At 36.9% G+C, this 15,621-nt stretch overlaps 1 protein-coding gene across 1 annotated transcript in view; it reads right to left on the bottom strand.

Moving 5' to 3' along the window:
• Window positions 1-664: 664 nt before the first annotated feature.
• The window catches only part of Mbnl3 (muscleblind like splicing regulator 3), a 31,685-nt gene continuing 16,728 nt past the window's right edge, over window positions 665-15,621 (bottom strand). Inside the window, exon 2 of the mRNA XM_059251550.1 lies at window positions 665-892. Coding sequence (XP_059107533.1) covers window positions 665-892 — 228 coding nt within the window. The remainder of the gene's footprint in view (window positions 893-15,621) is intronic.

The following is a 15,621-nucleotide window of genomic DNA, read 5'->3' on the forward strand; positions in this document are numbered from 1 at the left end:
AAAATATTAACATTGTGTGAGGGAACTACAGCCTAGTAGTATTGTGCTTGTATAACATGCATAAGGCCTTAGATTTCATTACCCTCATTGTTGAAAATCTAAGTGTAAGGATAAATGTACAGCTCAGTAGTAGAGCTACTGCCTACTATGTTCAAATCCCTGAGTTCAATCTCTAGCACCTCACAAAAAATAAGAAAGAAAGAAGTCTGGGTAAGAAACAAAATGGGAGATTCCCTGCCATGTTTTTGGAATTTTTCTAATCCGAAATTATTATAAAAGAGAATTTATTTAAAAGCACACCTGATTGCTTCCTTCATATGAACAGCTCTGAACTGGTAAGCAGAACACAAGAATTGCCTTCAATTTTGTAGTACTTAACTTCCCAAAGACCCTGCAGAGGTATTCTAATGTAAGCATATATGGTTTTTTGTTGTTGTTGTTTTTTGTTTTTTGTTTTTCGAGACAGGGTTTCTCTGTGTAGCTTTGCGCCTTTCCTGGAACTCACTCTGTAGTCCAGGCTGGCCTCGAACTCACAGAGATCCGCCTGCCTCTGCCTCCCGAGTGCTGGGATTAAAGGTGTGCGCCACCAATGCCCAGCAAGCATATATGTTTTGATAACAGCCATGGAGCTGGTGAGCAGCAGCACCTAGCATTAGGAAAACTGTCATACAGCAACCCGAATACTCCACATGAACTGGCAGTTTTCAAAGACTCTGCCATAACTTACAAGAGATGACATCTGAGCGTTTTGGAGCATAAGCTGCATCTGCTGGGCGAACATGGCTGCGGCAGTCTTCTGTTGAATCAGATTGTTCCTCCCATTAATTTCCAGCTGCGACTTTAAGTGGGGTGGAGGGTGGAGGTACTTGCAGTTCTCTCGAGTGCACCGACCCTTATAGCAAAAGTTGAGACAAACTTTTGTTTAGTATATCTAAAATTCTGATATGACTAAAGAAATACTAGAAACTTTCGGAACTCTTAGGAGCCCACAGTCACAAGCACTATCCATGAAGTCACTCCTTTGCTTTCTACCAGCCCTGTAAAAACTGAGAGACACTCTTAAATCTTCCTCTCCCAGTCGAAGAAACTGAGGCTAGGAGAAATGAAGTGACTTGCCTATGGGCACATAGCCATGGAAAAATGAACTGGAATGAAAATCTAGTTGGTCTAATTCCAGAATTCTCTTACTGCCTCTGTTTTGCTTTACTTTGATATGCATCATATTGTATTTAGAACATAAAATATTAGGAAAGGTATGCCATAAAATGTAAGTAGAAATTTAAAAGTTAAATAAAAATCTTTCAATAAGAAATGTAAAATCATTTGTTTAAGAATTGGGATCTGGATCCATATGTACAACTAATTAAGAAAATTCAGGGAGGATATTTAAGAATCACATGCAAGTACATAAATTCTGTACTCTATTACCTGGGACATTCTAGGCGCGAAAGCTTTTTATTTCCTCAAAGCCTTATGATGTGAAAAATATCCTGGAATCCAGTGAGGTTTTGATAATCTGAGAATAAATCTGTATGCCTGGCAGTCACATTGCTCCTCAGGTTGTAGCAGCAATGTCCTCAGGTCATTTCGATACTTGGAACTAAAGTATCGGATTCTCATCAATTTTTATTCATAGTTTAAGCACTTTCAAGAGAGGCTACTATTTGAATTCCATTGAACCATGCATAGTGGCTCATGTCTGTAATTCCAGCATTGTGGAGACAGAGGCAGCAGGACTGCCATGAATTTGAGGCTAATTTAGGCTACAGAGTGGGACCCATTTAAAAAAAATCAAATACAAAAATCCCACATGCCTTTCATGTCACCTAAATGCTTACTCAGCTGCCGATTATGTGGTAGGACAAGTTGTTTATTACAATGTCTTAATATGACCTACCACTGTATTGAACTATGACCCTTACATGAAGCAACTAACAACTATCTTGTTTGGATTACTAAATCCACCATAAGCCTTTTAAGATAAGCACAACTGCAAGTAAAACATTTTCCCACAGATGTTCATTCTTTATAGTGCATGAAGTTATTTGAGGAGGAAGATGAAGGGAGAAAAAAAATGCAACCTTTTCATTTTGGACTCAAGAATGCAAGTTGCTAGGCTACCTGAATTCCCAGGAGAAAAATGAGTTGGTTCACCAAGAGTTTTCATTCAACACATCCTATGCATTTTACTTCTCTAAATGGTATATATGTATTCACTCATTCATATTTCAGTATCTTTCTATGTGGACATTTCTACAATTTCACTGAGAAACATGGTGTGTACTCAAAATGTTTACTGAGCTACATATAATGCAAATTTGAATGCATTGTAGAAGAGTCTTCATTAATTCCGACACACACACACACACACACACACACACACACACACACACACACATACTTGCATGGTAATTGCACATATTCATGAAGTAGAGTATAACTTAAAACCTAGTATGAAAAATTGAAAGTAAATTTATTGCTTTCTGTCATTTGCCCTTTTGTTTCTTCCACTGGTAAATTTATTTTTTAACTAAATTAAAATAATTTATAAAAATCTAATAATATTCTGACTTCAAATATATCTTTACATTTTATTGTTAAATCTTGGAAAATGAAGACATTATACATACTAAGAGTTAGGAATGTTATTATAATGTTATTAATAATTCATACAAGTAGCTTAGGAAAAGTTATACAACTTCAACACATATAAGGACTGTAACGAAATTTTCACCCACACTAAAATCACAATCTCAGGGGTCTTTTCCCAAGAAAACTGTAAACATTGTTCTACATCTACTTTACCTCCCTTAAAGGCTATGGCAGTCACAGGGATTACAGTGCCTAGACCACTTACCCTCCAGCGCCATAACTAAAGTTATCTGGCTCAAAAATCCAAAGCCTAGAAGATGCATAGCACTTGGTGACTTCCTTCATAGCATGACAGTTTATGCTTCTACTTCAGCCAACCTGCTACTCCTTCTGTACCCCAACAGCAAAGATTTCCCCAAGGCTCAGGCCTAAATCCTGTTCTCTTCTCTCATCTCATTTCCCCAGAGAAAGGGAATTGTTCCAAAGTTGCAGGCAGCCCTGTGATTGTCCAGATCTTAAATCTCAATCTCTCTCTGACCTCTCCTCTGAATTTCAGTCCTTTTCTTCAGCAGCTGCAGTGCAGCTGCACGGGGGCTCTTCCCTTTGACCAGGTGGAAATACCTTACTCCCGACCTTTGCCTATCTTTCATCTTGCTGCTTACTCACATTCAGGGAAATGGATCAATTCCTATGGTTTGGGGCAGTTACACAGCAGCAGTGAGGAAAAGAAATCAGGCAGCTGCTGAGCAGGATTGCCTTGGGTTGCAAAACCTAGATAACTTAAGACAATTAGTATATGTAACTATGGAATATGATTTGAAACCGCTCTGCAAGAGAAAAAAACATATAAAAACATCTTTTATATTCAGAAGTCCAAACAATAGAATATCTGTTAAAGAGAAAGAAAGGGGACTAATTGGAATTTTAGCATTTGCTCAAAATTACAGAATTTTAGCAAAATTTACATTTACTGTAATAAAAGAAAGAGAAAGAACAAAGGAAGGAAGGAAGTACAGTGTATCTGGCACATTTTCTGCCAACCCAGAGAGAAAAAAATTGAACATGCCTTTATGATTTTATATTACTGTCCATTACAAATAGTAACTTTCCTTAAGCTTCTTTTTTTTCAGAAACTAATGAGATTTTTACAAAGCAAAAACAGTACACAGAAATAGCAAAAGAAAAAATAAATGCAAGTGTAAAAATTACATCAAGTTGGGCTATAAAACCAAAGCATGGGATATGAGGAAGCATAAAATTAAAAAAAAAAAACCTTATTCGTCTTAGTTATGAGATTTTACTTGATTTATAAAGCATTCTTTTTTGAGTGACAGAATCCATAATTTAATTCTATAACAATGCAAATGCATAGCAATACTACCTTACCAGAGACTGCTGCTTGTATTTTAAAAAATCTTATAAAATACAAAATCTACATTTTTCTTTCAAAACAATAGATGAGGAGACCATGTAATTTAATATCTATGTTATCTGTGGAATACACTGGTACAAAGAAAAACTAAGCCCTTTATATATATTTTAAAACTCACTTCAGGATTCATGGTAATATATTTATATGTAGAACATTTGGTGATAATAAACCTATAAATAAAGTTCATTCTTCAAGAATCCCAAATTTAGTTACAGACTTAAATATTTTAATTGGCATTATGGGGGGTATAAATTTAGTTTTGACATTTGGTAACCCTTGTTTTTCATTCTTAGCAGTAAAATGACTTTGGTAAAGCATTTATCTATAGGATAGGATGTGGATGTGAACTGTCCCAAAAGATTGCTGTTGTCCTTTGGAAAATAATGAATACAGATTAGAAAGGTTCCCATGATGCCCCTGGAACCACTAAGCCGTCTGAGTGGGCGACAGGACACGCTTTCCCAATGGATCCATAATAACCCAGTACCAATCTTGGCTCTGAAAAATAACTCCTCATATTCCCCAGCAAAGTCAATGGTGTCTCAAGCCCTCTGTATTCTTATTTAGACCCAGAGGGTCAGAGTTGTCATGTATTAGGTAAGTATTAGACCATGTCATTAAGGACTTCATAAATGTTAGGAGACAACATCCTTTGGCCTAAGAGACTTTATCCTAACAACAGCAGCTAAGGCTGGCCAGGACATTTAAGTCAATCTCCCTCACCCCTTAACCATATAGTGACTTGTGTTTTAAATAAAGGACTTAGAGTGAGCTCATTTATGCTTGCCTCAATTTCCCTCTTTTCCCACTTTCTTTTGAAAACCATGTCATTATCACCTGGTCATCATTATGTTATTAAGTTAAACAACTAGCACAATGATTCAAGAAGGAAAGTAGTTCTCTGCTGAAACAAGTGCTCCCACACTGATGAATCTCCCAGTTCCCTCTTTCCCAACCTACAGTCTTGGAAAATGCAACAAAAAAGCAACGGAGCAAAGGAATAGCTGATGACATCTGTGAACCACATTGGCATCAAAAGGTTGATAACAGACAAAGGAAAAACTTGCAGAGCATTTATAAAACCTCCAAAATTCAATCTTTTGCCTTTCCTGTACCTTCAGGCTTTTCAAACGTGAATAGAAAGCCTTTAACCGAGAAAGAAAAAGTAGCATTGTAATAATTCAAATCCTACCTAAGTCTTGGGAGTTATGAGAGAGTCTGTCAGTTAACAGAATACTATGTAGTTGGTAGAAAAAACCCTATGAAAAGTACTTTTTATGTTCATGAGAAAGCCCTGCCATCTATCAAAATAAGAAAAGGACTCCAGGAAGCTGAAAACTACCCTCTGTCAGTAACTGTATCTTTAACAACAAAAAAAAGCTGTTTGCAGAATAACTTGCTTCTTCATATACATTTGGGTTTATGGAGGGGGGAGATGAAAATAACCTCTCTCAAATACAATTATACCTGAATTACCTTTTCAAAGACATAATCTTATTGGCCTGCCAAACACAGCAGCTAAAAATTAAACATTAAAAATACCACCTATATGATTTGTTCAAGAAGAAAAATAGTTGTTCTGTTTTAATGATCATGTGGTAAATGAAGGAAAAATTCCTGATCTGTGATGTCCCACCATAACATCTGTATGCTTACAGACATGGCTTCTCAGAGGATGTAGGAGGGAATATAGAATCTGCACTTCCCAGGCACTAGGATGTCTGCTTTCTGCAACCATCACAGATACATTGAAATCTAGGAATTATCTGAAAGGGCAAAAGGAGAATCAACATCAACCCACACCGAGTGTTAGCCACCTATCAGCAGTTACTAGCAAATCCCCACTTTCTTTTTCTTGGAGATCTGTCTTTCCGATAATAGGGATAATCTGCGCAATTTTCTCTTCCAAATAGTTTATCACCAGTCAGTATTGAGGTATCGTACCAAGAGTACCCTTAGCTTGCTGCACCTTTATATAAACTCGAGTTGCTGGCAAGAAACCTGGAAAAAGAAGTTTTAACAAACAGTTTTTTAAGAAATATGTTGAAGGCAAAATTAATGAGGCTGAACACAAACTACGAAGGAATGGGCTAGCTAAGTGCTCCTCCAAATTAGTCAACACTCCCTATTAGAACTATTAGAACCCTCTTTCTAGAAACAACTCAAAGGCAAATTTCTCCAGGCAATCATGGCTTCCATGCAACCAGCTATCAAGTTTGAATAGGCAAGACCGGGAAGAGAGTAGAATTTTCTTGCCTATCTACTTCAAGAGAGCTTTGTAGCTGTGACCTCCAAAGAACGAAGGGAGGATTAGGCTCAACAATTGTCTGTTGTTCTAGGAGAGCCCACTAAGATAATTTGATTCCGAGAACTGAAACATTTTAGGGCTGAACCAGGAACATCTTGTGTACCCCTATCTGGCAGAGAAAGAAAATGAAGGCCGAACGGGTGAAGGGATTTGTCCTAATTCACAAGCAGCTTAGTAAGCACAAAAGCCAAATTTCCCCATTCTCACTACCCAAGATGGAGTCTGTTCAAATGACTATGTGTCTGTAAAGATTGTTCCTGGAGCTTTCTCCCCACCCCCATACCCCTTACCTCTCCCACTTTTGTACCTCCAACTGTATACTCAGCATTGCCCAAGCACTTGTCACTAAATACATCAATAAATTGTTTGCATGCCTATCTCCTCTGCTAGACTTCTAGTGTATCTCTGGGAAGAACTCTATTTTCCTCATCTTTGAATTCCCCCAGGGATGTATCTGGTGTCTGGTGAATAGTGGCCACACAAATTTGCTAGACTTTGGACAAACAATTTTATAGAGCACCACGTTTAAAAATTCTTGCTCCCCTTTCTATTGCCTTTCATAAGATCCTTCTTTTTCCAAGAGACAGAATAGTCAACATATGACTGAGATGACTCCTAGTTGAATTTTCTAAACAAACTAATATTTCATTCAGGTTTAGAAAACAGCTAGTCTATAAGTTTTCTGCTATGATTTTGAACCTCGAGGGATATATAATCATCATGGTTGAAACACCCTAGTAATTTAGTATAGCTGAACCAGGAGTGACATAAATCCATGAGGCACACAGATACGGCCCCTAGTTCTAATGCCAGGAGCCTCAATATCCCCCCCAGAATATAGGCCCTCCATCAGATGAACAACAACAGCAAAAAAATCCAGCCATTGATGCATATCTAATCAGCACCTGGGCCTGTCCAAGGGGAGCTCTGTAGTTCTGGGTCAGTTTAGAACAAAGTGCGTCTTTGCCTGCCCCACCCCTCCCCAGAATTTCTCAGAACATGCTGTAGGTCCAGTTCCCCTAAGCTACTTAGACAAAGGTGAAATCCGTGGCTTTAGGAAAATCGGCACGTACAGCCTCCTTGTGGCTTTCTCCTGTATATATCAACTTTAAAGAAATATATTTCACCCAAGATCACCTTAGTTCACATTAAAGATTTACTTCTGAATAATCAGGAGCTTGAATTTTTCTTTGAAAACTTTGAAAGAATAAACAACAGTAAAAGACCTACTTGCTGACCACAGGCAAAGCAAGCTGACCTCAACAATATCCCACATCTACTTCTGCTGCTCCTCCCCGTTCCCCACACTCCACATACAGTTTTTACCCCTGCTCAAATCAAATACCTTCAGTCATTTTAGATAAAATTTTAATTGGACTCACAAGACCCTTGTGAATGAATGATCTCTATTTAAAAAATAGGCAGAATCAAACTAAACTCTTAAGATAAACACATTGGTGGCAAGTTATCATCAGATTCAGAAGGCACTTCTGGTGGTAAGCATTCACAGAAGCTGGCTTTCAGCATCTGGTAGTAGCTAACATAAAATGCCATTAAATACAGAAAACTTAGTGTATTACCCGAAAGGAACAAAATACACTTAAAGGCATGCACTCAAACTGCTACTTACTACATAGACATTGTTATGAAACAATATAAAAGGGTGTCTCTGCCTAGCAGTTGAATCTACTGCACTACAGCAGCGCCTTTACCTTCTTTGTCTGGACACCCCCTTCAGCATCTACCACAGCAATTAGGAAGCCAGGACAAAAAGAACACCAGCTGCTTGTGCCCTTTCTTCCCCGCTAAGGCTTTTGCTTGGAATCCTACCTAGGGATGTTAAATTTATCAAATACAAATACAGGACTCCTAGTTTAGTTTGAATTTTTGATAAGCGATCCGAGTATAAGTACGCTCCATTCAATATTTTATCTGGTAACTTTCTCCACATTCCCTCTATGCTGTGAACTGAGCTAAGTAAAGTCAAACTCTCCCAAATCCCTTTTACTCCCTTTACCAAAAGGCCCAGAGAAGCTCCCTCTTATGGGACCGACCGATCAGCACACGATCAGTACACAGTCACCCAGAAGGAATGCTAAGCTCCAGCTTACCTGACCAGCTGCAAGGAACTGAAGGAAGTTGGCTGTTGGAGAAGGCAATTTGTTCACTGCGTTGCTCCTCCCACCACAAGCTTCACACCAATCATTTACTCTGTCAGCCACTCCGCCTTCCAAGCCACAGAGGCAAAACTGTACACTTACTTATCTGTATATTTAAGTGACTGCAATGCCTGTTGGAGCTCCCTCTTTAGGTTAAGACGAGAAGGCGCATGGTACGTGACTGACTTTATTTTGTAGAGAGAGCGTTCCGTAGAACGCTGTACCTTTGAGCTACACTCCCAACCTGACTCCAAATTTATACAACAGATTTTTTTGAGCACAGAAAATGCTGCAGGAAAACGAGGCTTTTATATTTTTAAGACTTTCTTTTTAATTTGTGGGCTAAGGAGAGGTTAATCAGGGAGGCTGGCTTTTTCTTTCTTCTGTCTGTTGAATACTCTAATTCAAGCAGAAGTCATACATTAACATCCAGGAAAATGAGTGATTAGTGTCATGTAACTATATATACTCACATAAAATTTATGCAACTACATACTTAAAACACAAAATTGGAATAGTTTTTTTTCAGTCAATGCTTGATCACTCCTATTAAAACAAGGGAAAAGTCAAGGCCATGGCTAATTCTAATGAACAAAATAATATGTTCCAGAAAATGGCTGTAAGAGGCTCACATTACTGAATATAAATATATATCACAGAAGTGGTGATCAATTTAGGAATCAATTGATAATCACAGTCCTGAATTTATTTTTATTATTAGTAATGTAGACTCTTTGAGTGGAATTATCAAAGAATCAGAATTAGTAAATTGTAAATGAATGAAATCACACCATGCTGGGGAACTTTCTCCATGAATGGACATATAACAGAAACACTAAGTGACAAAAGTGGAAAGAGCCCTGGAAATCTTTTAGTCTAGCATTTGCCAGGATGTGCACTACAGACCACTAGGTCAGGGAGTTCTGATCAAACAGTAGGAAGAAATGGCATAATGTGTTCCTCTCTCAGAGAGTGAAAATATACAAGAGTCCCATATGGCCTACAGTAAAGAAATCTGCTCACTCTTGTTCACTAAGCATTTTACAACCATTTTTTAATTATTAAAATTTACCACACTGCATCAAATGTCCACTACCATCTCTCTATAGAATGACTCATGAAAATCCCAATCAAATCCATAAATCCATCTTCCTAATGCTACAGATAAAGAAACTGATGCTCAAACTAGAACTCATGACACTTCATAGGTCAAAGCTGTTTTTTTGTTGTTTTGTTTTCATTTTCATTTCTGTCCTAAATTGAAAAAGAGATTTTCCATTGCAATGTTTTGGTTTTTTTGGGGGGTTGTTTGTTCTTTTGCCTAGACTCGATCTCCTCAAAGCTAACAAGATGGTCATGGGTTTCTATGATTGCTACGAAACAACATCCCACTATCGTCTTCCCAAGGCCTCTTAGAAGTTGTCGGCTTCCTCAGGAATTTTGCCTTGCCTGTTGTGGCTTTCCTTTGTTTGAAGGCTTCCTCAGGCAACTTTTCAAGTAAGAACTTCAAGTCACCTCTGTCAAACTGGCTTTCCTACATTGTGACTTCTTTCCCCTGGAACCAAGCCAGTTACTCCAGGCTTTCCATGACTTAAGGGTCTCAAGTGAGTTTTAACTGTACTAAAACTCAGGAAGTAGGAAGGTATTTGGCAATTCTCTCCATTCCTATGGGGTTTAGTTATGTGCTACGCTTAAACTTTGGGGTTTCCATTTAGTAAAATTAAATTTCCTGCCTCTATGTAAAATAGGTTTCAAACAAGGATTTAATTTAGATAAATATCTTCCAAATATGTAAGTAGAACATAAGATGAGAAAAATGCTAATGGTTGTTCAGACTTAAACGAGTTAGCTTTGTAAGACTCAGTGTGTTGCTAATAAATGTGGTAACTGTCTCAAAATCCAGGCACCTATCCATCCACACAAAGGTTGTACAATGGGTACATACAATTACAGACTTAATACTGCATTTTAAAATTAGGGACATCAAGATAAAAATCAGTTATTCTTGTGCTAAAGATGAAGATTCTTTCAGACAATGAATTTTAAGAGCATAGTATCAAAATGTTTACAGGTTGTTGCTAAGTTTGTAAGTTTGAGATCATGTTACAAACCTCAAAGAGACAAATACATTCACATTAAAATTATTATTCTTCTCACACACCTATCGTACTCCCAACCAATAAAAAATGCAATTTCTAAGCATCAAGTTTTATTTGGTGACACAGGCCACCTCTATAAAATACTTGGCAGCATGCACTAAAGCACATTTTGTTAGTTACTTCATATATATTTATGTATATCTATTTTATCTAAGTCCATTATTTAATATTAATTTAAAGCTGTAAGATCTAGAGTCAAGGCAGTTTAGAGTGTCATATAAATTCCAAAATAAAACTCCAAACCCCAAGTGTACTATATTTAAATAAAGTGGCATTTTCAGCAAAATGTATCTGAGATTCATCTAAAAGTTCATTCAGTTCCCTCTTTTGTTCTGTAGACATGAAAACAAGCAAATGATTCTGTCTTGACTTAACATCCACCAACTTTCATCAATTTCAACCAAATTCAGAGATGTGTCTCAGAGATATAAACTGAATTGACAAAAAGTTCTAAATGATACTGCTACCATAACTTTTTTTAAAAATGTGTTTTAAAACAATCCTTTCCAAACCTGGTTCAGTAAGTACAGAAATCTTATTAAAATCACCTGCTGCTTTTGGTGAGCTGTTAATATTTGACAATGATGAAACTGTTCCTACTAGTCAAAGACCTAAACAAGGCCATCTACAATGTGACTAGAACATGGATTACTTTAAGTAAAAGAGATTAAAGGAGGTTTTCTCTTTTAAAAGAAATCAATCTTTCAACTACAAATGTCTCATGACTTTACTGAGAAGTTGAAATATGATCATTGCCAAAAGATGCATATCTCTAAATCCCAAACAAGGAGAAAAATTAAGCCAAGCAAAGAACAGAGAGAACTAATTAGCTGTGTTTAAAATCTATCAATTTTACTCCTGAAGTAAACTTAAAGAGCTGGAAGAAGACTTATAGGAAGACTGGTGCCTTGTAAGGAGGTGGTACTTTTCACACTATGAAAACTTATATTCAGCACAGAAAGGTGTCACCATGCCACTGTGCAGTCTAATCGGTGTACTTTATTAAGTGGAGTCCTCCATTTGGAGAGGAACACTAAAATAAAACAAATCTACTTCAGCTACATTGTGTCTTCCTTGTCAATCAGGATAAAATTTGGAAAATGGGTCTTTGAAAAAAATTAAATGAGTTTGTTTATGCTTTCTATATAAGGCAAGTAAAATTCCATTCTAGAAAATATGTCATAAAGCCAATTTCATAAAGCCAATATTTCATAAAGCCATAAAGCAAAAATAAGCTAGGTAGTGCAAAACATCGGCATAAAGGTCTTTCACATGGATTTTTCTACTAAAGGTAATTGGAGCATGTTTTTTGTCTTATAGCATTTAATGTTTTGCAGTGAATTTATTACACACTACATTCTATACAGATAAATGAGCACTGATGTATTAAGCAATTCAAATTATTTATAAGTATGATGGAGGTAAGTTGTACATATAGTTTTAGCTTAGGCTACTTGACACGAGACTACAATTAACACACATTTATGTTTTCCACTAATCCCATCACATCAAAAAGTCATTTTAAGGATTTATAGGATGATGTGAACTGGTTTAATTTTGGGGAGTTGAGTCAGTGTCTTACCATGCAGCCCAGTCTGGCTTCATACATACATACATACATACATACATACATACATATGTATATGTGTGTATGTATATATGTATGTATATGCCTCAAACTCTCAACCCTCCTGCCTCAGTTTTGGGGCATTGGGATTACAGATGTGTGCACCCCCACCTATTTGGTTTGTATTTTTTCACAGTGTGTCCATCTAATATAGGTGGATGCCTTCATTGTGTATTTACCATGCACTGGTCAAAGTGTTATAAATGCATTACCTCATTGACTCTTCATAATGGAGAGAAGTGAAATACAAAATAAAGAAAGTGTCTAAGCTGATGGAGATTAAAAAAAAAAGGAACAGAGTTTGGACTTTAACCTAGGTGCTTTATTCTAGCCACAGATCACGTTCTGAAGACCAAGATACCTTATTGCCTAGTAATACTTTGGTAGAGCTAAATTGAGGAGAGTTTGATAGATAATTTCTAATAGTTCTACTAGCTGAATCTCTACATTACCTCTAACAAGGACTGAATATTAATCGATATTAGGTATAGTGAGAAACTATTTAATATACAAATATATGTAGAGTGAGACACTTTATTAAGTACAGAGGTATTTTGAGTGAAGAGAAAATAAACCGACAAGGTAACTGAATGCTAAATATAGTCTTCCCTGGGTGACTCAGTGGTTAAGGGTGCTTGCTACCAGGTCTGATGATCTTAGTTTGATTTCTGGGATCCACAATGTAGGAGAGAACTGACTCATGCAAGTTGTCTTATGACCCTCATATGCACACTATAGAACACATATGCATAAGGACATACACATAAATAAATGTAATTAAAAACTAGTTTTCATATAGTGCACTAAATATAGATGTGCAAGTATTCCTATAGTTTATGCTTTCTATATAAGGCAAGTCAAATTCCATTCTAGAAAATATGTCATAAAGCCAATTTCATAAAGCCAATATTTCATAAAGCCATAAAGCAAAAATAAGCTAGGTAGTGCAAAACATTGGCAACATCGGTCATAAAAAGAAAGTCTTCCCTCTGTCCTAAAGTGGAATGATTAGTCCTCTTTCAACACAAAGTTTCAGCCCTTCACTAGTTTGTTGGGGAGTCTTTGTATATGCCCATAAGTGGTACAGTTGGGTCATATGGTAGCCATATCTTTAGTATGTTGTGGAATCATTTTACTGAATTCAATAATGGCTGCCTAGTTCACATTGCCACTAATGGTGTATGTAGGTTCCTCTTTCTTGTCATCATCACCAGAACCTGCTTTCCTGACAAAAACCATTGTAACTGGGATGAAATGGAATCTCAAAGAAATTTTAATTCGTGTATCAGATGACAAAGGTTGTTGAACAACTTTTCAAATACTTATTGGATGTTTACATTTATTTCATTGAGAAGGGGACCATGATAGGGGAGGAAGAGATCTAAAAGGAGAGGGTAGGGGAAAACAAGAGAGTGTAAGGGAATCTGAGTGACATAAAAGTAGATGGAAGGACTATCTGTAGGAACAGAGGGGACCAGCCAAGAGATGGAGAATAGGAGAGGGCAGAGAGAGGAGGCAAATAAGAAAAAGCATAATGATGTATATTTGTGAAAACGTCACAAGGAAACCCATTTTTCTATAACCTCAGTGCTAGGCAGGTGGATCTCCAGAGCTTGCTGACCAGCCAGTCTTTCGAAGCATGCATCCAGGTTCATCAAAAAATGTTCTGCCTCAAAATTAACGTAGAGAATGGTAGAGAAAGACACAGGACATCAACTTCTGGCCTCCACATGCACAATCATTTGTACATCCAACACACACACAAGTTTGAAAGGGAGGGGACACAAAAACATGCAGCAACTAGTCAGTCACTGAAACAAACAAGAAAGTCTTCCCTCTGTGCTAAAGTGGAATGATTAGTCAGTCCTCTTTCAACACAAAGTTTCAGCCCTTCACCAGTTTGTTGGGGAGAAACAATGTTAATTTTTCAGGAGTTGGGTCATGGGAGCTTAAGCACAAGCCACTAAGACTCAGCAAAAGGGAACAGTCAAGCAAAACTCTACTGAGAGAGAGAACCAGTGGGGAAAGTGTGGCACTTTGTGACCATTATCACCACCCTAAGGGAAGAACTTTAAAAACACAGTGTTTTCATTCTAGAGCAGGCTTACTCTGATCACAAGTGTTTGAGTCCTGTAGGTTCAACATTATCACAAAGTGGGGCAAAACTCCAAAGGGTTTACAAAAGTTCAACCTCATTTTGAAAAGAACAGTACAGATTGTTCTTCTGAAGTATTCCATTCCTCTAAGAACAGAGGCAAGTGACAACTCAAAGTACACACACACTATCTCCCAAAAGTCTTCCCCCACCAAAAGCTTAGTTCGATGAACTTTGTGATTTTCAGATATAAGTGAGTAGGTGGCTACATCATGTAAATACATCAGTAATGTACACATATCAATTTTTCAATTTATCATTTAGTTTTTTTCCACAACTTTTAAAGCATAAAGTGCTATAGACATCTGCTAATGACAAGAATCTGGCTCATATGACAAGTGACTGAACAACTGAACACACAGAATGAAAAACATACTTTTGGAGACAGTATTACAGAAAAAACAATAACAATTGATATATCCATTGTTATGAGAATCAAGCATTTATAACTGATTATTTTGGTTTGGATCTGCAATATTCATAAAAGGGTCATGTGTGAAATCTTGCCACCCAGATGGTAACTTTACTGGCAGGTGACATACACTTTAGGATATTAGGCTCAATTATGATCACTTGGAATGTTTACTAGAAGTCAATTTTGAGACCTCAATCAATCAATCAATCTCTCTCCCTTTCTCTTTTGAGCTTTCTCTCTATCTCCTCCATATCTGTCTATCTCTATTTTATTCTTGGCGGCCACGAGGTGAGCAGGCTTCCTTTGCCAAAGCTTTCCTATCACAGGACTTAACAGATCCAAGGACAGACAGCAGATGAAAACCTCTGAAACTGTGAGACAACAATATATCTTTTCTTCTTTTAAGGGATTTTTGTAATAGCAACAGAAAACCAGCTAACACAGACTATTCACACTCTAAATGTATTTTTCCTAAACTAACGAGTAATAAATTTCAATATGAATGCAGATTCTACTGGAAAGAATCCCGAAGTGGAATCCAAGTGCATTCTTTTGTAATTATTTCAAATTCCATTAATTTACAAATAATTCCTAATTTCATATACTTTATAGGTTCTTTGAATGACTATAGGGACTGGGAAAATTTAGTATGTTTTGGAAATAAAATAGTAGCATATACAAAAATGTATTTTATTAGTTTTTTTCAATAAAACTAAAACACTTGCTCATAATTAATTATAAATAGTCTAACAAATTGCAGATATTTGTATCATT

This window comes from Peromyscus eremicus, chromosome X (genome assembly GCF_949786415.1).
Source record: "Peromyscus eremicus chromosome X, PerEre_H2_v1, whole genome shotgun sequence".
Classification (NCBI taxonomy): Eukaryota; Metazoa; Chordata; class Mammalia; order Rodentia; family Cricetidae; genus Peromyscus; species Peromyscus eremicus.